The 21,890-nt window shown below is 49.6% G+C and overlaps 2 protein-coding genes and 1 non-coding gene across 3 annotated transcripts in view; 2 read left to right on the top strand and 1 right to left on the bottom strand.

Moving 5' to 3' along the window:
• The window catches only part of Acat1 (Acetyl-CoA acetyltransferase 1), a 436,280-nt gene extending 430,247 nt beyond the window's left edge, over positions 1 to 6,033 (top strand). The window contains exons 12-13 of the mRNA XM_089571769.1: positions 4,272 to 4,429; positions 5,678 to 6,033. Coding sequence (XP_089427895.1) covers positions 4,272 to 4,429; positions 5,678 to 5,798 — 279 coding nt within the window. The 3' untranslated portion in view covers positions 5,799 to 6,033. The remainder of the gene's footprint in view (positions 1 to 4,271; positions 4,430 to 5,677) is intronic.
• A 2,965-nt stretch (positions 6,034 to 8,998) lies between these two features.
• On the bottom strand, positions 8,999 to 20,334 carry LOC149359619 (chitotriosidase-1-like). Its single transcript, XM_089567715.1, has 5 exons — positions 19,776 to 20,334; positions 18,929 to 19,290; positions 16,934 to 17,251; positions 15,981 to 16,156; positions 8,999 to 9,503 (listed from the first exon to the last, which is right to left on the bottom strand). The coding sequence occupies exons 1-5, from the start codon at positions 20,332 to 20,334 to the stop codon at positions 8,999 to 9,001; spliced, it is 1,920 nt and encodes a 639-aa protein (XP_089423841.1).
• TRNAF-GAA (transfer RNA phenylalanine (anticodon GAA)) lies at positions 12,849 to 12,921 on the top strand. Its single transcript has one exon. It is a non-coding gene; the product is annotated as a tRNA-Phe (tRNA).
• Positions 20,335 to 21,890: the final 1,556 nt, after the last annotated feature.

Genomic DNA, 21,890 nt, shown 5'->3' with positions numbered 1-21,890 from the left:
GATTTTCCAGAATTCGGATTGTCGCTATACTAGCCTTATCTGTCATGCGAAACATACACCGGCTTGACGGAACCGCTGTTCGTTAAATTCCTATCTGTCTCCCTCACAGATCAGCCTTCGCCTAGAGAGGAAAAATTTCTGATCTGCAAAGTCTTCCACTGTTTCTTTCGTCCATGCCACGCAAAATCTTTCGTTTTGCGTACATTAAATTATCCTGATGACTAAACTTACATTAAAAACTTTGGAACGGAGAGGTAATTTACAGGTCATTTCTTCGCGGCATTCCGGGAAATCAGACAGGCGGCGGAATAAGTGCAACACGCTAAGTCTTTTTGCAGGTAAGGTTTTCCGCTCCTTCTGCATGTTTTCTTCGTTTCATTCCTCTGACAAACAACCAAGGAACACTTCCCTGAGGGTGCCCATTATTGCAAAATTGAAAGTTGCAAAGAACACAGCTGAGCCCCCATATGCACCGAGGTGGTAGGAACATGAAAGAAACTGGCCGGTATTGAAGGTCGTACCGCTAAATAACGGCCTTGCACAACCGCCTCGCGCTGTAAGTTTCCATTATTTCCCTCGTGATGACCGATCCAGAGCACAGGCAGGTGCGGCCGTCAATCCCGGGAATAGCATCCTGTTTCCTCCTCCTAGAAAACGCAAGCGTCGAAAGCGAAATAGAGGTCGCGTCAGTCGACGCAATCAGCGCAATCGTTTTCAAATCGCAGCAATAATTACCTTCCATCTACGGGAACTACGGCGCTTCCTTGGGTGCCACCAGGTTTGCTGTGCGCACCGGCAAGCTCTGTTTGGGCGCTCTCTGTGCCGACGGGCTCGAGAGAGCGGCTACTCAGGCCTGGTGTAGTGTGTGTAAGTGCTGCAACTTTTCTACACTACGCCATGGCATGATTAAAAGTGCTGGCGCAGGACATGGCTGCTCAGAGCCGGCCGTGCCAGGAGAACTAAGCTACTTGAGTGATGAATCGTGCAAATACTCGTCCTGACCCCCCTGTGCGGCCGCGGGAAAACGACGGAAGGCACGCGCGAAAAATGCACAAGTGGCAACATGTAAGGCAGCCTGAACGATGAAACGAGGAGCGCTGTCCAAATGGAATGGAAGGCTCCGCGTTTTCGCGCGTCTGGAGCGCAAGATGGAGTAACGGTACGTGCCTTCTTTCCAAAAAGTAACCAAGGCTGCAGCGACCGCGAAAAATGCAGAGTGGCGGCTGAGCGGTGACGCAGCGATCTCCCGCTCTTGTCCGCGGCAAGGATTACCTTCATGACTTGAACCTGCGCCTTCACAAGCTTTCTCTCGATAATAATAGGTCCACGTATAGCATGAGAAGCAGTAATGACAGCCTGGATACACTTGGCAAAGACGATGCATATCGCCGTGATTCGTGTCCTTGAGATCGACAGCCACCCGTAACGCTTTCTCCTGGTAGCCACCACATCGTGAAGGTGGCGTCACGAACTTACTACTTTACTTTACTCGCCACTTTACTTGTGTGGCGAGGCCTCCATTCTCTGCATTATCCATCTTGTACTGTAACCGGTGTTGGTCAAGCCTTGCCCTTTTGCCCTTTCGCCCAATGTCTATGCTTCCTGCTGCTGTCTGTGTGATGCAGCCTGAAAGAATGTCTTAGAAATTTAGTCTACAAGATTGTTTTCCCCTTGCCTTCATTCTGAGCCCCGTAGTTCTTATGGGGCTACGCATGCCTCGCGCTACTGAATACGCTGAAAGCTAATCTAGTTCTAGAGAAAAACTAAGTTTAATTCGCCTCAACACTGGAGGCTCTATCAAACACGCAGCTTTACTACAATCGTGGTTGAAGACACCAAAAGCTTTGCCGTCACTTCTGTCTTTTGGCAATGCACAGCGCCTGGAACTTGGATTACGCCTTCCGGTCTAGGAACTTAGGGTGCGAACGCAAGTTAGGTGCTCACCACTTTTTATAAACATGGCCAATGAAAAGGCAGCATACACACGCGCATGCACGAACTCATCGCTGGGCTGCGGCAGTTTAAAGAGGCGCCGCACGACAGTAGAGCACAGAGGTTACCGCGGACCAAAGCCATTTACCATCCTTGACCCCATAAGTTTGAGTAATGCCACGGCAGCCTATTCTGGGGGACTTGCTCTGTTGGAAGGCCCGCGCAGAGTGCTCGCGCTGCCTGGAAGAGCTCATTTCGAGGGCCATTATGAAAAGGGTGGGGGCGGGGAAGCAAGCTGCCTGCTCTTCTGGAAGGACCAAAGATGCGTGTAACGGGTGCTCTTTTTTTTCTTCCTAACGTGAAAATTTTATTTTCCCATTTTGAAAGTTCCAGGAGTGGGGGGGGTGGGGGAGGGGAAAGGGGAAGTGGGGGAGGGGGGCTAGCGACCAGCGGCCCGTGCAAAAAAACCCACGAACCGAGCAGGAAGCGACATTCACATCCGCGAGGCACTTGGAAGCCGTTTTGAGAGAATGGTTTCGATGGGTGCTCACTCCATGCGCCTAGACGGTTGACTGCCTCGAAAAGGGGGCAGCAAGCTCGTAAGCACTTTTTCAACAATTTCCTGAGGAACTAAATGAAGAAACAGCTACTGAAATATGACCGTGCTTGCTGTATACGAATTTAATACTTTTGTTATCGTTCTTGTCGCCTGTAGATCGCCTATTAAGAGTGTTACAAACATGGGTTTGTATGCTAGTTTGAGGAGTTGTGCAGTTACTTATGTTACATGCCATTTTGTGCATCGGTCAAAATAATACAGTAGACTCCCTTTAAGACGAACTCCAAGGGACCATGAAGACTGTTCATCTTATCAGAAGTTCATCTAATTAGGAGTGCTTCTTAAATTGATGTTCGAGCATGCAGTGTGTGTCCAAATACTTCGTATATGTGAACAAAGCCATGAAATAGTCTTTTAGGAAAAAAATAATTGCAACATTAGCATTTATTGCACTACTAGTGCAGTGCATCAAGCACTGTTGAGTGTTGCCCAGTCTGTTATTTTTTTTTGTGTCTATCGAGAAAATCGTCTGCTTGCTACAAGCGTAGGCATATCACTTAACCTTCCAAGATATCCTTCAATGCCCTCACAGGGGAGGAGCAGCGACAGTTCTGCTTTCACAGGATCGCCCTTTCGACGGAGACGTAGTTAGGCCTCTGTGCCTCCCCGCGTCGCATGGATCGTCGGCGGTGCAAAAAAGCTTTCAATTTTTTAGCTTTTTTTTCTTTCCTTCCGCTGAAATACTGCTCGAATGGTCGAGTAAAGCTGCATGGCTTGGGCATGGCTGGTCGTGAAAGTTCATCTTAACCAATTAGCCCGTGTGCAGTGTACATCTTAAGCAGATTTTTTTTTGCATTGACTCTATGGGAAACCAAACAAATGACCACCACTGTTCATCTTAACCAAGGGTTCATCTTAAGCGAGTTCGTCTTAACGGGAGTCTACTGTACATGACTATCCCCCTGGCATATGGAGGGGGGACATGGCTCTTAAACCTACTTTTTTTTATTTTTGACTAAACCTGATGAAATTTTCTGCGGTTATTCCTTTTTTTCCAGTGGTTTCAATATTTTTTTAATATGCCAATTAGTTAAAAAGATAAATTACTCATAATCTTCAGAAACAGGGAAAAAATGGCCACACTACAGAAATTGGTATTAACATATGGCTAGACACTAGAAAGGATAAGGAATACAATGTTAGGAGTATAGCGATGCTATAGTTCACTGTTCCAGATGTGGATACTCTACTGTCTGGTCTAAAGCATAATAGCAAAATTTTAAAGCATAAATTCCAAAATCCCTAGCATTGTGTGCTTCACATTGTTAGCTTCGTGCCACAATAAAAATTGTGGTCCTACCTGCCTTGAAGGCCAAGATATTGCTGCCTCAAATTAGCATGAAATCAAAAGTGGCTGTTTTGAGAAAAACGTTTTTGCACGGAATTCAGCTTACATTGATGTTGTAAATTGGTCCTGTGGCCAAAATACTGAGCCACAAGTTGGGAAACCTGGTGAACTAAAGGGAGATTTGCTGTAGAATTTGAAATTGTAATTTTAAAAAATATTTGTTTGGGATAACTTTCATTTCAAAAAGCCATGTCCTCCCTTAACACAAACTCACTCTTTGACCCCATCAGTATTGAATGTACTTCCAATGTGATGTAGAGCTGTACTTAATTTTAAATCTGCAACATTCCAACTTTTTGTCCCCTTTCAGTTCGCATTAATGAGGGAGAAAACGAGTACAGGTCTCATCAGGTGGTGCATTATTGCTTGCAGGTTCTGAAGCAGGCTGGCGTAAAGGCGGAAGATGTGTCCATGTTTGAAATCAATGAAGCCTTCAGCTCCGTAGTGCTGTGCAACATCAAGCACCTCAAGCTGGACCCCTCCAAGGTGAACATTCACGGAGGTGCCGTGAGCCTTGGACACCCCATCGGGTGAGTGTGCCAGTTTCGCTAGTCTGTCTCTCTTGCAGTGGAGGCCTTTGTTATAAATGCCTTCTATCAGAAAGTCTTACCTTTATACTTTATTGTTCTAAGTTACAGTACAGAACTCTTCATGCGAAACTTGCCCATCACTAAAAGAAATTGCTTGTGCGAAGTGCTTTCGGCTACTTGGCAGTGCAATCGTTCAGGTTGTTCAAACTGAAGCAGTGTTAGGGAAAAAAAATATTTAGTCGTCATAGGGGAATAGCATGTAGTGATCCATGTATGATGATGCCGCATGCATAATTTCAGAGAAGAAAAAAAACTGAACTAAAGTTAGATGTCTGTAATATTTTAATATTGTGACCCTATGCACATGCCTTAGCTGCTAAGGCTGTCTTCAGGACAGCAGTGTTCAGTTGTGTGGACAACTTCCAGATGTGGCTGCACCGTATACATATGGCATCCTAAAATCCACACCCCTGATTTTTCGGACATGCATGACTATTCAGACGTTTTCGCGGCACCGCGGCATGGCCCATAGAGCCAGTGTAATAAGAGCACCTGAAATTTCGGACGCATTGCAACTGACCGCTGCAGCTGCATCCATTCTTGAGCGTCGTCCACCGCACAAACTTGAATGGTAGTCACAGTTCGTGGAACTCACCTTTGCCGATTCTTTCGTCGTGAATGCGGGAAGAGGTAGCTTCAAAGCGTGTGGGAGGCTTATGGCCTTACGGAGACTGCAAGTTCGGAAGAAACTGTCAGGCCATTTCAAAGCGAGGTCGGTGTACCCAGGGCAGAACGCACGGCAATATGCCTCTCGTTGTAGGTAAACCACCAGTGCATACAGCTGGTTACGATGCAGATTTTGGCTCTGGTCACTAGGCCTAATTACGAAGGCCAGCACCTATCAGCCGTTGGTCAGTTGTTACCGTTTCGCTATCCTCGCCTTCCCATTTCAAGCCCTTTGTATGCGGGTGCAGCAGTCGGTTCGCTTTCCTGTCTAGACTTTGGCGCAACTCATGCATTCATCGGCTACATGCCAAAGGCAACACAGCCATCGTAGGCCGAGCTCATGATAGCAGTTGCCGCCGATCGTCTGTGTACACGACACATGGCGAGATTGTCACAAGAAACTTAGAATGTGCAGAACGCTACAGTTGGATGATTTTGTGGGGGCAATATGATTTTTCGAGTGTTTTCATTGTCCTCAAAGCATGTAGTTGACAGTGCATGCTTCCAACCTTTGCTGTGCAGGATGTCTGGAGCCCGGATAACGGGGCGCATGGCGCTGCACCTCAAGCCAGGGCAGTATGGCTTGGCCGGTATCTGCAATGGTGGCGGTGGGGCCTCTGCCATACTCATTGAGAAGCTGTAAGTCTGCCCATTTTGGAGGGGCAGATCCCCGACTGAAGGAAGCGACAGGCCCTTTAGGGCCATAATGATGTATCGAGATATGCCTGGACCATATTTCCTTTTATAATGCCGCATTTCGTACTACGTATGACATTGCCAGTGTAAAGATTCTCTGTACAACCTTCGATAATATAGGGATTCTAATATATTGCTTTTGTAAAGCAATTTCTTCTGAAATAAATGTGTAGCAGATTTTTTATGTGGCTCTGTGTTCCTTTTTTACTGCAAGACTTTTTTTCAATGCAGTATTCTGAAATGGTTACCTTCATTAGTCTATGATGCCATTTTCTGGCATGGTGCCTTCGTGCTGATGTGGCATTCGTTAGCATAATGGCATTGCTTTTGGCCAACTGTGTTCAATGCAACCCACCCGGCATATCGAATTGAAGGTGTAAAGTTCCTTTCCCGATGAAAGTTATTGGTTCTTCAGCAATGCCACCTGGGCTGAGCCGTTCAGCAAGAGCGGAGAGGCGAATGCAACATGACGGAAGTTGCATGCATAGGCATGAATATGGTCTCTTCTCTTGATGCGTGCTGAGAAAGATGACCGATGGAACACAGCCCCACTTCATTTCTCTTTCCAGTCCTTTACCAACCAGAGTTATTACATCAAGCGCGAGCGTTTGGGACTTGTATCTTGATGGTGCTGTCCGAAAGGAGCACGTGTAAAGAAGCGAAGGGTCAAAATAGCGCTAATTATCGGTCCTGCTAGATTTGTCGGCCTCTTGTGCAGCACCATCATTCGCATCCCATAGAGACAGTGTATTACCGTGAGTAAGGTTCCACTTCGCAGTCACACTCGCGAAGGAAGACGGCCCACCTATTGTGTGTGGATGGTTTCAGGGACCTCGCACTTATTGTAGCAGGGTTGTCAATGTTCAAGCTTATGGTTTGTTTTTTTTTTGTTTTTTTTTTTGTTCAATAAAACCTCACTGATTCGAACTTGCTGGTTGGAAAGTTGGTTCAGTTAGATCAGGGCACCGAAAATTTGAATCACTTCTAATGATGGGTCATATTTTCTGTTGCTTGGCATACAATGGCCATATTGCATGCGTATCATCTCGAGCTAGTGTTGTTGCCAGATGTCACAGTGGCAGATTGGTATTTTTGTTGCTATTGGGTGTCTGTTGTAGAGTGACTGTGGAATGTGGCAGCCATCTTCTTCATGCTGGGGTAGCTTCAGAAGCATTTGAGCACACACGTCTGAGGGCAGTGCGGCAGAATTGTGTTAATGGAAGCGGATGGGTGCTAGCCATAAAAGAGGAAGAAAGGGGAGAAGCCTGCAGGTGATTGTGTAGCAATGTTGTAGGTATACATATTTCCCTATACATTCTGGTAAGAGCTGCCAGTCCCAACTTCGTGCGCGCCCCTCGCCCCCCCCCCCCCCCAAAAAAAAAGCCTCCATAGAAAAGAGGAATTGCATATCATGTGAGGACATTTTTTTTTTTACGTAGCATGTTCTACAGGGAGCTGACAGTAACCCACCTCGCATTAAACTCAAAGTGCAGTTAATTACTGGAATAGATATAGTTGTGGCCGCCGCGCTGGCCAAGCGATTATGGCGCTCCGGTGCTCACCCGAAAAATGTCGGTTCAATCCTGGTCGCCGCGGTTGAATTTTGATGGAGGCGTAATTCTAGAGGCCCGTATGCTGTGCCATGTCAGTGCATGTTAAAAAACCCGAGGTGGTCGAAATTTCTGGAGCCCTTCACTACGTCCCTCACGGCCTGAGTCGCTTTGGGATGTTAAACCCCCATAAAAAAATATAAACGAGATAGTCGCATGGAACTTGCATCGTTTGGTTGAAATCTCTTTGTGCCCTCCCGCAGGTGTGCTTTTTCGAACGGCACGAGCAATGGCCCGAATTAGTAGCCACAGCGGCGAGGGTAATCACGTTTTTGAAATCGTAAAATATGATGTGGCTGTTACTACTAACTGCAGGCTCGAAATCTAATTGCAATGGAGCACCTGTCGATAATGCAGTTAAACCTCGATTTAACAGTCGGTAAAATCGGCAGTTTACTTCGTAATATTGAAATTTTGCTATGTCGAAATTCGTCTCTTAATGGGCTAACAATCCACCAAAAATGCGTGGCGGGTAACTTGGGAATATCTTTAGTTGCGATGGAAATCATCCTTTATTTCTGCCCTCTCTTGGCCAGCAGCAGGGGCATTATGTGCGTCTGATGTTATGAGCTCGCGACCCGTTTCAGTGCGTCTATCACGCCAACGACCGCAGGTGACAGGTGCGACGCACTCGTTTTGGTTTTGCTGTCATCATACTCTTGTAAGTGCTCTGAGCACACCATCCACATGGCTTATTCTGCCGCTGGCACAATTACAACCTCGTGGCTATCAGCAGCGGCCTTGCAGAAAGCAACTGTTCTAATAAGCATTCAAAGTGTACAGTGGCAGGGTGTAGAAGCATGCACATGCAAAAAGCAAAGTACCCCACAGTTTCGTGTATGGGATGGGGGGGAGGCCTTCCAACACCCTGGCTCTCCCTTTTCTACACAGGCACGAACCCAGGGAGTGTGTGCACATGCTTCCTGTTCTCACTCTGTACACTAAGCACCCATGTCCCCTCTGTGACGTTGCAAAAGAGCAGCTCAGGGAGCTGCTACCCAGAGTCCAGCTCGTTGAAGTCGACATTGAAGAGCCAGGCAATGAGGCTTGGCAACGATGCTACCGTTACGACATTCCGGTCTTCCATCTGAATGGGCAATTCCTCATGAAGCACAAGGCAGACCCACTGCTTTTGGAGGAGCATCTCAATTCCTTAGCTTCTGCAAGTGGATGAGTCCTCAGATCTGTGTTGTGTAAATAAAGCGGCTATCATTTTGAATGTAGTTCTTTGCCATGTTTTTTTTTTTTGTGCCATAATCGCAGTTTCCGGTTTGTTTATGCATGCTTGTGAGAGGGAATGGTGGGGGAGTCTAGAGGGATTGCCTTGTTTGAAGGTTGGGGACCTGTCTTAATAGGCTGGTGCATGTATGCATGAAAAGGGGGTGGAGACCTCTCAAAGGATATCTGCTTGAAGTGTGCTGTTCTGTATACAGTCAATAAGCACAGTGTTGGCAAGTGCTCGGAGTGCATTCAAAATGGGTATTTTATCAAACAAAGCAAGTTGCAGCGCTGACAGCTGTGCATATAATGGGCCGCGCTATCTATTGGCGGCGCTGCCCCTGAAACCCATCCATGGCTTGGCGCGAGAACTGAGCGCCTTGTTGATGGCCCTGAGCAGGGGCGACCGGGACATTCCGCAGTCGCCCTTGAAGTCGTCGAAGGCCAGGTCCCAGACGGCCAGGCAGAGTCCCGGCGTGCCCATGTCTCGCCGCATGCGCGACAGCTTGACGGGCAGCGACTTGGTGCCCTCGTATGCCACGAAGTCCCGGAAGCGTACCGCGTAGTTGCACAGGCCTTCCGCGTCGAGGCTGTCGCGCAGCATGTACTTGCACACGAGCGGGTATTCGACGAGGCCCCGGGACTGGCTGCCCCCCATTGCGGGCGCAGCCTTACGGGCGGGGCTTCCCACGTGGAAGGAGCCCGACGAGCGAAGCGTCCAGTGCTGTGCCTTCAGGGACACGCTGAAGCACAGCCGTTGCCGGTGCTCGCGAGGCACCTCGTGCTTCAGCCTGCGGAGCACGCCTTGGACGGTAGGGCCGGTCCTGGCAACGAAAGCGGGTGATGTATCAAATGCGCAGTAAAACGTGTGCTGAGCGCGTGGAGTTACCCAAAGGTAAACCGCATATATCGTGTGACTCCTATGCTAGAGGCAGAAGACCTCTGAAGTTAGGCACGTGAAGTGGCAAGTAAACGAGACTTTGAGGATTACCTTGACCAACTTTCAGAAATAAAATAATGCAACGACTGGGATTCGAACCCTCGGCGGCGCGAACAAATCGGCTTCGCTGGCCACTGCACGAGAGCACTATGCTATCGGCGCAGCCGATCATGCGTTCGTGTTCAACTGCAACATACTTTCGCGCTGGGCATTGTATGTCATTGGGACAAAAGACCTCCAGGCCAGCATCTAAAGCGGTGTCTCCTGCCTCCCGGCCGAGTGCAGAGGGGGTGGGGGAATACCATTTCTGTTAGACGGTAAAAGTTCTTTCCTCCTGCTCCTTCTGAACACGTCGGTCGCGAGATGTCGCCAGTGTATCCCACGTGAGCGTACTTTTTAAGCAGCACATTGCTTTCGTACAGTTGCGCTTGCGTATCATTGGAATTTCTCAACAGTAGAACATTGCGACGTCCAGGAAGTGTACTTCACTGAAGAACACTAATGATGGCTCGGGCGCCCGCCTTCCCACTCCTACCTTCGTGATTATGGCTTTTCCGCATTTTTTTCTTGGTGACAGTAGCAGTAGTATTTTGAGCATTCATTCATTCGCGCCTCTGGGAATAGCAGAAATATGCGAAACCCTGACGCACATCGTCATCCTTGGAAGCACTGCGTTCGCGCGCGCCGCAGAAACCGAACACCAGCTCGCTGCTTTAGAACGAGGCCGCTTGACGCCGCCACCATTGCTGGAGTGACCGCTGACCAACGCTTCCAGTAGACAGTAGAGACTTTTTTTAGCATCGCCGTACGATAACTACTGCAACTGGGACCATGCGGAAACTGACTGTCAACGCGTTACCGTATTTGCCGCGCGGCTCTGCTAAAGTGACGTCATAAGCGGCCGCCATCTTTGGTTCCTGCAAGCGCAGCGAAAGCCACGGCGTTTTGTGAATCCGGCCGTCGCCAGCCTGTTCCCGCGTACCCTGGAAGCTAGCCTCAATACCAAAGGAAGGCGCCCGTGCAGTTACGCCAAAACTGTCTATCTGCCTTCGCAACCTCGTCATATGCGTATTTTAGCACAGCTGGCACCGTAGAGCAAATACGCTCACGCGTTGCCGTTGCCAGGCTTGCCTAGCCACATTTACCATAAGGCGATGATGAAAACTTGCTATTGCGTTATAACTCCTGCCTAGTTGGGATCACCAATTTCGACTATATCGTGACCACTTGGAATGAACGGAAAAAATTAAGCATTGAACTTCCTTTAGGCAGCACCTTTGTGCACTTACATGGGCGTCCGGAGGGGGGGGGCAAGGGGGGGCGGTTGCACCCCCCTGGAAAATCACTCACTCGAACCGTGAGTGATGGCCGCACACCAGGGGCGGTGGTGCGCTCAGTCAAAAGGGTAAAAGCAGCCCCGCATGGTCACATCTGCGAAATGCCGCGTCCGGGCGTGCGTCGTTCCGCCGTTTTCAAACCACGCCATCGTTAGCTCTACTGAAGGGCGACCTGTTCCAGACATACAGCGGCACCGGCGAGCATGTGTTTCGAGCCGCCTTGAGATGGGTGTCTGTTTCTTTGATCTCTAGAGAGATAGCGACACGGAGGCAGACAGTGCACGGGGCATCTTGTTTTCGCCTATGTCGTTACGCCGGTCACCGATGAATTCTTAAGGAGGGAAGGACAAATCAGCCGTGTCCACCCCCGCTTTGTCGGGCTGCTCAGGGGCAAGCGGGCGATGAGTTGGCGCCGCCGCCGCTCGCTGTCTCCTCCGATCCACGTGTAGCGCAGTTCGGTAGAAGCGCCGCTTTCAGGATCTCCGGCAAAGGGGATTAGCTGCTTTTGTTCACGGCGACGCAGTCTCCCGAGGCGCCCCCACACCAGCGTTCTTTGCGTCTTCTGTGAAAACCAGCGCCTTTGGTCAACGCAGCCCGATGGCGCCTGCCTGGCTCGCCTGTCACCTCTGGCTGGGCCTCAAATCACAACAGCGCCCATGTACTGTGCGTGTCAGTGCATGGTAAAGAGACCCAGGTGGTCGACATTACCCGGAACTCTGTACTACTCCATCCCTGATAGCCTGAGTCGTTTTGGGGCTCTGAACCCCATAAAAACACAAACAAATTTTCCGACCGGAGTGGCGAGTGTCCCTTCCCCTCGGAAGTTGCGCGGCGTTCCTTTCACCCCCAAAGTGCGCATTCGGGGATACTGCGGCAAGTAAGCCCTCGCACGTGTGCGCGCCTCTGTGTTTGTGCTTGGGTGTTTTTAGTGGCCGGTTGTCAGCGAAGCTGAGAACAACCAAGACAGCGGACGAGAAAACGACGAGCGGCGAGCAGTGTGTGTGGGGTTGCTCGACTGTGCGGATGCGCAAGCAAGATGGAGCGAGGTGTATGAAGCTGCGAGCGTGCATTTATCTTGTAAATAAGTTTTCGTTGTATATATAGTCATCTTTTGTTTTCAACGTACGCGTTCAACAGTTTTTCCAATCAATGTGTATGATGAGTGTGCACCGAGAGCGTGTAATGAAGCACAGAAGTGAATTTATCACACGTGTAATTACGCAATTCGCCCAGAAAAATCCGAGGCGCCTACAGTTGCTGTTCAAGGAAGACTGACTGAGTGACTGTAGTTGCGTGTTTGCGAACATATTGTGCTGTGTGCTGGTCATCAATCCGGGTGAGTCGAGAACCCGTATGCAGGAAGACTGAGCACTCTTCTCCACGAAGTGATATAGCATCTTTTTGCATTTTTTATTAATTTTAGTTGTTTCTTCGTTGATAAACTCCAATGTACCTCTCCTAGCCGCGCTTTAATTTGCTGTTTGTAATTTTTCTTTCATGTGTGCATTTTGTTTAATTTTTATTTATATATAAATAAATAAATTTACTCCGCAAATAGCGCCTTTTTGCTACGAACATACCCCCCCCCCCCCCCCCCCGGGGCACCAACGGGCCCCCCCCCCTGCAAAAAATTCTGCGGACGCCCTTGTGCACTTATGCAGGTTCCGGAGGACAGCCCAGAGTCATTTGAAGGGGGTCTTTTGTTCAATTTAATGCTATTAAAGAGCTGGCTTCCCTGTCGCCATTTCAAGAGGCTAAGCATTTGTTTAACCTTTTCACGCTTGCACCGAAGTTTCAGAAAAGCGTAGCCGTTTTAATCACTAGCCCAGTGCTCTTTGTTTTCACAGAAATTGCGGCATCCTTGCCGCATGACAAAGCCTTTGTAATCACGTGCCGAAATAGCTCAGTTGGGAGAGCGTTAGACTGAAGATCTAAAGGTCCCTGGTTCGATCCCGGGTTTCGGCAGCTGTTGTTTTCGATTTTTTTTTATTCTAGTGACCGTAATTTTAAACGTCACCGCAACGAGGTTTTCATATCTGAAAGATTTTTCCAGGTCCAGAGGCTCGGTCCTCACCTATGGTCCCTAGAAGTGCTTATTAGTATCCTGAGTATTTCTACAGACCATGGGCGCGATTACGAGTTTTCGTCTCAATTTTGAGACTCTGACGTCAAAATGACGACACCGCAAGATGCGAACGCGAAGACAACCAATCAGCGGTGGCCAGTGAAGTCCCTAGCTAGGGGCTTTAGCGGCTAGTAGCAGGGCTCCACCCAGGAAGCATTTAGTTGCGCAATAGGGGACCTTATGCAAACGTTTTGCTGTAAACAAGCCGTTAACAAAATGAACAATGTTTTATTTTCCCAACAAACTGTGTTTCAAACCTAACAACATTAAGCAAAACAAGAAGCGTCCTCAGTTCTGCAATTAAGTTTGCTCTTCAGTCACTTTTGCTGCCGCGAGGGTGCACTGACGCTGGAAAAGCTTCGGCTAGGTGGCGTGAGCTGCTGCCTGATTCAAAGGATTCAGCTACATTCAGCCTTATCCCTCCACCCACATATTCACCCATCGTAAACATGGCAGCCAGAAAAAAAAATCAGCTGATTCAACGGCTGTCCTCTTTTTTTACACATTACGTAGAATCGAAGTACTGCGCAGACGTCTTAAGTGCGCGGAAAAATCTGTTTAAAGGCGGTGATTGCTACGAGTCTGCCGAGAACAATTTGGAAGGAGCGCTTGGCTCGAAAACCGGCGAAGGCAGCTTCAAGGCAAGTTCACACTGGCGAGTTGCAATCGTCGCGCTAGTATTCTAGGCGACCGATTTCGGTCAATTAGTTACGGTTTGCGAAGCACATGTAAAGCGGGGAGGGAGCGTAATAAATCGATTTAAGCCTGTCGCGCGACCTCCGCGACTCGCCAGTGTGAACTCACCTTGCTGCTATCGATGGCAAATGTGCTCCAAGGGCGATGCGTGATTATATTTATTTTTGTTCAGAAAATACCCGGCGACCATGAATAATCACACTGCAGCAACTGCCGACATACGGAAGCAGACCGGTGCAGCTGATGGGAGCTTGCAATCTCACTGCGGGAATTAAGAGCCGGCACGCCCGGTCACTGCGGCAACAATCACTCTTCCGCCTCGTAACCAACTCATGCCGCCCGCTTCGGGTTAAGCACTTGATATTCGTGTTGGTGGTGCCGTTCCGTTCGGATGATGCTCGGATGACGCCGCCGGGGATACTGCGGTGGCGAAAGTTTATGCGAAGGAAGTCCACCTTCGCCGCCGCCTTGTCTTGAGGGGTCTCGCCGGAAAGCGCGCACCTTCTGCGACTTAACTTTGACAGTGGTCTCCGCAACTCACCGCAAACACTTGCACAGTCGGTTGGGCTACGCCGACGTTTACTTCATTTCCTACGGTGTCTTGAAACCCACCGGCGGCGAAGGCGCGCACAGGCACTTGCCGCTCCACTGACCGCGCACTCACCCGCACACCTCCAAGTTCAACGCCGAGTTCGTCGCACAGCCATTATGCTCCTTCCTATGTCAAAACGTCGAAACAACTCGTCCGGCACGTCAAAACCGTCTTCATGCACCCTCTTACACCGCTGCTCGCGCGGCCACCGGCCATGTAAACAACCGCCATTTTCTGTCTCGAGCGGTTTGAGACCACTCGTTCCAGTCTCAAAAAATCGTCTCAATCGGCTCGCATAATTAAGCAAGCAACGTCACCACTTCTGGCGCACTACTGACGTCGGCCGGTGACGCAAAAAACCAATATGGCCGCTGGTCACGACCGACCAATAGGAACGGGGCAAATGAGACACTTTTTGAGACACTTTCCGATTGAGACGATTTTGAGCAACTCGTAATCGCGCCCCATACCTCACCTCATGCAAGAACCAGAAAAAAACGACATAAATATTCACTGATGTAGAAGTCGTTTACAGTAACTGTATTTCTTCCTTTTGCGGTTCCAACGGTCGAACGGGGGCTATGACGTAACAGGTAAGTTCGTGATATAATCTCTACTTCGTAGTAGGGCACAGGGTAGGCCTTATACTTCCAGCTTATTTTAAGGTACATTTAAGTTAATTTTTCTCTATAAAAAGACCCACTACATATATGTCTACCATTCTAGTTCCTATTCTATAGCTTTTCAACGCTGGAAAAAAGAAGCCTTCTACCTTGTATTAATAATGGGTAAAATGTAACAAATTAAATTTTAAAATATTTGCGGTCAAAGACAAGAAACAGATTTTTCTTTTTTTTGGCTGAAACAACGTGAACTGAATCATCTATGCAGTACACTTGCAATGTCACTTGTGAATTTGCTTCTGTAGCCTCCTTTGTGATCTGGTCGGCAGCGCTACCGGTTAAGGCACTTCCGACGACAGTCCGCCTCACGCAACCTGTCACAATGTAGCGCCTAGTTTATAGTAGGATACAACTTTAAAAGAACGGCAGTTGGTATCAATAGCTCGTAATCCACGGCGTCCTGTATCATCCGCTTACCAATCAAAACATGTAACAAAATCAGCTTTTTGATGTTTGGCTATTTATTCAAAATCATTGAGCTTATAATTTCGTCTGATGGTTCTTGTTTTTTTAACAGCGGACTCCGTCACCGGAGGAGTTCTGTGTGGCGGTCACTGCAGGCTTGTATTCGACTATAGTGAACAAGAGGCAATATTCAGTATATTAACAGTGTGCTGAGATGTCGCCCACGGTCGTTACCACTTGTACGCTACATGACAACACTGCCCACGACCAGAAATTTATTCTTCAGCTGCACGTGGCGGACTTCATCCTGACATGGTCACGTGCTGTGCAAGTTTTAAAATTCTTATGACTACAGAACTACAATTTCCTCGGCCTCCACGCAGCGTCCACAGGCGCTTCGCATCGAAGGTAGTGGGGAGTGGTAGCGCCAGGTGATAGACGCGAGGCAGTTAGAAGCTGGGAGCATCTATTCTAGAATGTCGGCATACAATTACTCTGGAGTCGATCGAAATTTGCACTCTACCCTGACGTTCTGGGCTTGCCACGGCCTCTCGTGCCATCGGAGGCCGGGTCGGAGTACGGGCTTGGGCAGTGCGTGTGGTGCTCGCTGACGTTATAGAATCCGTGCGTGGTGGCCAGCAGGAAGTCAGCCTGGTCCGCGATTCCCGGCAGGTGGTAGCCGCGGTACCGCCACGAATCCTGTTGTGGGAGGCCACCGGTTAAGGTAGTTTCACACGCCGGACGCACATCGGCCCGCGGACCAAGTGTCACGTGACATCTCACTTCCGCTCCGTGAGATTCCCGCTTAGCCCGACATGTCCGTAACCGTAGTCCGTCGAAAGACCGTGAAAAGGTGAAGGTGGGAGAAGGCGGCGGTAAGCAGATTAGACATTCGCGCAGTTTATCTCCGGGCTTGAGTCATACAAAGACCTCGCGGAGCGGAAGTAAGAGGTCACGTGACGCCTGGCCCGCGGGCCATTGTACGTCCGGCGTGCGAATTCAGTTTAAATGGTGCCGCCATGATCATGCGCACGCGATGCGCTTTTTGCTCGTCGTCGATGTAGAAAGTTGCGCCTAGCAAGGCGAGCTTGACACTGGCCGACCTTCAAGCCAGTTATGAGCAGAAATATTCAGTGTTCAACCTGACAACATTACTCGCAGAAACAAACAATGCACCATTCTTTGGAAACCTGACACGTCCTCCTTGAACTCCCTCAGTCGTGTGCACGGATATACTATCTCTATAGTGTCTCTACGGCGCGGTACTTTATCCTTTTGTGCATTACTACTCGCAAAGAATTGAGAAATAGTTTCACAGACATAATGACACCATGCATGTCACTACTATGGGCAAGCAGGGTAACCTCAACGATTCGCCGGCTATATGTGACCAGAAGCCACACTCGAGCGCGATCCAGTATGCACCGTTTATCACGATTAGGTAACTATAGCGCAGTACTGAAAGAGAACCCGTGCCTGGTAAGGCACGCCGACAGTGATGATGTAGCGCAGCCCGAAGCGCTCGCGCAGCGTCTCGACGAGAGTGAGGAAGTTGTGCTTGTCGGAGCGCGAACCGCAGGGTCCCCCCGGCCGGCGCCAGTCCAGGTGAACGCCGTCGAAGCCGCGGTTGACGAGCCACCAGTAGGCCTTGTCGGCGAAGGTGCGCGTGCGGTTCAGGTCGCGGGCCACGCTCGAGAACTGGAAGGTGTCGCGGTCGTCTGGGCCGCCGCCCAGTGACAGTAGAACCTTGAGGTGCGGGTACACGCTCTTCAGCTCGGCCGCCTGCTGGTAACCCTGCATGCAGTAGTAGCCGTCGTGGGGCGTCAGTCAAACTTATAGTGAACTAGAATAGATATTCTATTCTAGTTCACTATAAGTTTGACTGACGTCCAACGTCCATGTCTTTATCCATGTCCATGACGTCCATGTCTTTATCCCACCATGGGACACAGCGACGCCAGCCAGGGGATCATCCCTTTTGCTGGCTTGACAAGGAGCGCCGACCAGCTGCCTTGTCGGAGGAGACCGAGAGCCCCCCCGCGAAATGTGTAATGAAGGCCGCCAGCCCCGCTCATAAAATGCCCGGGCAGGTGCCCTGACCCCCTGGAAACGCCGTGCTGGGATATCTCAGCCGACGACCTGTTTTCCCCTAGTATCGAAATGAATATTGCTCACGTAATCGTTAACATTCAAGGAAAGAGTTGTGGTATAACATCTATATCGTTCGCGATTTATTTTTCAACAACAAAGCGCACAGAAATTTTTGTGTAAATAAAATGAATAAAAAAATCGTTTCTATTTTTTTCTTTTTTTTGGTATATGGAAGCCTGTCGTACCCGTACACCCAAGACTCATCACCAGTGATTATGATGTTGATGAAGTCGGGGTCACTGTTTGCGGAATCCAGCGTGTCCTGTGAGACTTCAACACGAAGCTGCTTTTGCTCCACCGTGAGCAGCTTCGGCACGAATTTCGCCGCAACTCTCTCCATGGCCAAATCTTCGGTGATAATGGAATGTGCGGAGAAATTGCTCATGTCCACCTCTTCCTCAATTTCTCGGATAGTCACGCGACAGTCCCGCATCACCATAGCGTTCAGTTCGGCAATGACCTGGTCATTTTGGCATGTTGATGGCTGATTGGAGCGTGGCTCGTTCTCCACCGATGTGCGGCCATCTTTAAAACAATTGTAACACTGCATAAACTGTGTGCTGCTCATAGCATCTTCACCGAAAGCCGTCTGAATATTTCGAATGGTTTCCACTCGGCTGTCGCCAAGTTTATGGCAAAATTTGTTGCAGTAGCGCTGCTCCTTTCACTCCGCCATTTTCCTTGCAATAAAAAACCGACGAGAGCACTGCACACTGCCTCACTCAAACGCTGCTTCCCAGCGACTGACGCTATCGGCAGGCGGGAAAAAATTCATGCATGCGCATGAAGGTTCAAGGTCGCCTGATGCAAGCGCGCTTGTCTCATATCCATCAGGTGTTCGGAAAAAAAAAATAAAGTCGGATACTTTTCTAACAGACCTCGTATTTTTATAGTGCATGCAGACTAGTGGCACACAGCCGTTCTTCTAAGCGCTTACACCCACCGAAAAAAGTTTCTGAAAGGGAACTCGGTCATTAAAAATTAATTTGCATCCAAGAAATGTTGCTGGTTATGTAATAATACTGTGTAATTCACATAATGGCAATTAAACTGCATAAATCAATACCATGATGCAAAGGAAAATTTTACACGCTGCATTTCCTTCCAGTTACTTTTGACTGTGCGCATCCAGTCCGGTCGTGCTCTTTAGTAAATTGTCGATTCTGACCATAGTCATCCCTATGCGCTTCCTTGCTTGCATTTTTTTCATGGGTTGAGCCGCGAACGTTACAAGCGGAAAATTCCAAGGCACAGAGCGAACTCTGTCGCACGCAAAGCTGTAAATTCTGCACAGAAGAGTGGTAATATATGGTTCCTCGCCTTGTACGCCTCGTCGAATGTGGGGTCCTTGCTGTAGATGGAACCGTCGGCCGTGACACCAGCCGAGTGGTATATGAGGTGAGTACAGTAGGCCCCCGGCACATCGACCACGCGGTAGCGCAGCTTGGGAAAACGTAGGAACACGTCGTTCTGGTAGACGCAGAAGATGGCGTTTGCGCTCACGGCCTTGGTCGTGTACGGGGCGAAGTCATCCGTATTTACGAAGGACAGCTCCGCGTACGTAGGACCACTGTTCGCCAGCGGATGGAAGTAATTGCAGGTCCCTGTCTCGAAGCCTGCCTCGGACTCGAAGCCCATGTCGAGGCCCTCGCCCGCAGGGAACGCTCCTTTCCGAGACAAGCCTGCAGCGGAAACAGCACACACTGACGACCTGACCGAAGCTATTTCTCAAGTGGCGACCTACAAAATAGTATTTTTCCACACCAAATCTATACCCAGAGAGACTTCATATACAGTTCCTGATTAGTATCTACCACTACTAAAGCTCATCCGTGCACTTACTGAGCCTCGTTCCATTTCGCCTATGTCTTGGTTTTCGCAACCCGAGCTGTTGTGCTTGGCAGCAGGTTGTGAAGTCTCTTAGGCCTAACACCGTGGTTAGTTTACATCGTGTACACCGTGCAGGAAAGAGGCGCCCGGGAAAGCGCCAAACTCTGTACGAAGTGTTCGATTAATTTGGCGCACATTGTCGGGCAGTTGTGAAAAGAAACTGTCAACGTCCCTAAGGACTTCGACTAGGGAAGTTTTAGTGCACGTCGTAGTAGGCAATCTGACTCGGGACCTATGACGACACAAAATTATTGCTTACCCCAGCCGCTATACTAACCTGCTGCCATGGTTCCCGCCATGTAGTATACTACACACAGGGGGATCAGCAGGAACACCGTGAACGCGGCTACGAGACTCGTGACGAGGTTGCTCTTGTTGCGGAGCGCGAAAGACGTCAGCCGGCTTGTCCCGGCCCGCGCGCTGGACGGAATATGGAGCCTCGGCAGGAACGGCAACGCGTTCTGCAGCCTGGCACCCCGGCGCGCCGGGCCTTTGGCTGCCCGCTCGCCGCCAGACGTGGGCTGCTGGAGAATGCACGAGCAGGCACGGGGCAAGTCTTCCAGCTGGCTGTCCAGTTGCAGGAGGCGCCTTTGCGGAGGGTTCCCGGTGCCCAGCGTCGCCTCCGTTGTGTCGAACTGGGTGTCGATGGTGGTCAGCTGGGTGTCGATGGCGGACAGCTGGGCGTCGTCCGTAGTGCAGCAGCAGCGCCCCGACTCCGAGTTCGAGCATGAGCTGAGGCTTTCTGTCTCAGGCAGCGTCGTGTCGCCTGAGGAAGAGTCTACGCGATGCCTCGTGCTTGATGAGCGACTCGTGCGCTTTCTCCGAGTCTTTGGCATTTGTGAGCGCTGGGAGTAAACTAGGCCTTGGAGTGGACGCGCTGGCAGTGCCGGTAGGAAACGGCTTCCTCTTCTTCTTTTAATGCCTGCACGTGCCCTCGAGGGCAGCTGCTATTGGTCGCTCTTCTTCGTTCTCTACAGTCTGCAAATGCTGCGAAGGGGATGGCGGTCGGAAGTTTACTGCAGCTCAAGAGAGTAGGGAAATCCATACGACTTGAGTAAGAAAGCAAAGTTGGACAGGATATTCAGAGCCTACTATAGATTTTGGCATAGCTGATGTAGTTGGGAAGGCTTGGATGATGTGAATCCATTGTGCGCCGCTTCTCGTCGTCAGGGTGCGAAAGGTTGCTGTCGGCTCCCGTGTGACCCTGCTGTGGGTGGGGAACAGCGCTGGACATGTCTAAAGGAGCTGTCAGTGGCGTCCGGGGCTGAAAAGCGTTATGGACAACAGAGCAATAGCGGATTTTACGTTGCCTAGAAAGCTACGTCTTAAGAGGGTACGTTCCTTTATAGATCATATAATGCCCCAATATTACAATGTCTCGGCTCTGCGCAATAGCTGCCGCTCGTCGTCCAGTTCATTTTCATATCATTTATTAGGTGTAGTGAGTTTTCAGAAGTGAAAGATGTCGCTTCAGGTATAATAACAAAAACAAAGCTGACGCCACATGTCAGCTCACCGCGGATACGTACAAAAAATTTTGCAGACAGTTACCACGTCTGTGGGATTCAGCATTCTGCAGCAACATTTTGCGGTGGTGACTACAGTCATTTATTTAGGTCTTCTTTCCTTTTTTCTAGTTGGGATCTTCTTGGTACGTGCTGCTTTCATCGTCATCATCATATCAGCCCGACTACGCCCATTGCAGGATATAGGCCTCTCCCATGTCTCTATTAACCCTGCACTTTGCCAACTGCGGCCACTGTATCCTCACGGACTTCTTAATCTCGTTTACCCACCTGACTTTCTGCCGCCCCTGCTACGCTTGACTTCTCTTGGGATCCACTGGATCCGTTACCCTGAATGACCTTAACTTATTTTGCCTTCGCATTGCATGTCCTGCCTAAGCCCATCCCCCCCCCCCCCCCCTTTATTTCGACTAGGAGGTCATCAACCCGTGTTTGATCCTTGGCCCACTCTGCCCTCTATCTATCTCTTAACGTTACACCTACCATTTTTCTTTCTATTGCTCGCTGCGCTTTCCTTATGCTTTATGGTGTTTCTATTGCTCTGCTGCCTATAAAGTGAGCAGCATTGCTATGCTGTCCGTGCAGTGGCATCTAAAGTATTGGCTCATAATTTTATCGCATATGCTTGAGCATAGCATAGCACAGAAAAAAATTATTAATAGAGCTCAGATCAAGTGTCAGGAGGTGTGAACTCAACGGGCTACGCGTGAGCGGCGCAAGCAATGTTACTAGATTCTTTTCTAACGTTGAGCGCAAGCGCTACAGTTCGCACCGCTGCGCACAGATGACGCCACGGATCCACGGAGCGTAGGATGCCTGGAGCGCCCAGTGGTCAGATCTCCATTGATGGGCCAGGTGGCCAGTGT

Source organism: Amblyomma mixtum, chromosome 2 (genome assembly GCF_055824585.1).
Source record: "Amblyomma mixtum isolate Tamu chromosome 2, ASM5582458v1, whole genome shotgun sequence".
NCBI lineage: Eukaryota > Metazoa > Arthropoda > Arachnida > Ixodida > Ixodidae > Amblyomma > Amblyomma mixtum.
The sequence above is the reverse complement of the archived record's forward strand: the minus strand, read 5'-3'. Positions and strand labels throughout refer to the sequence as shown.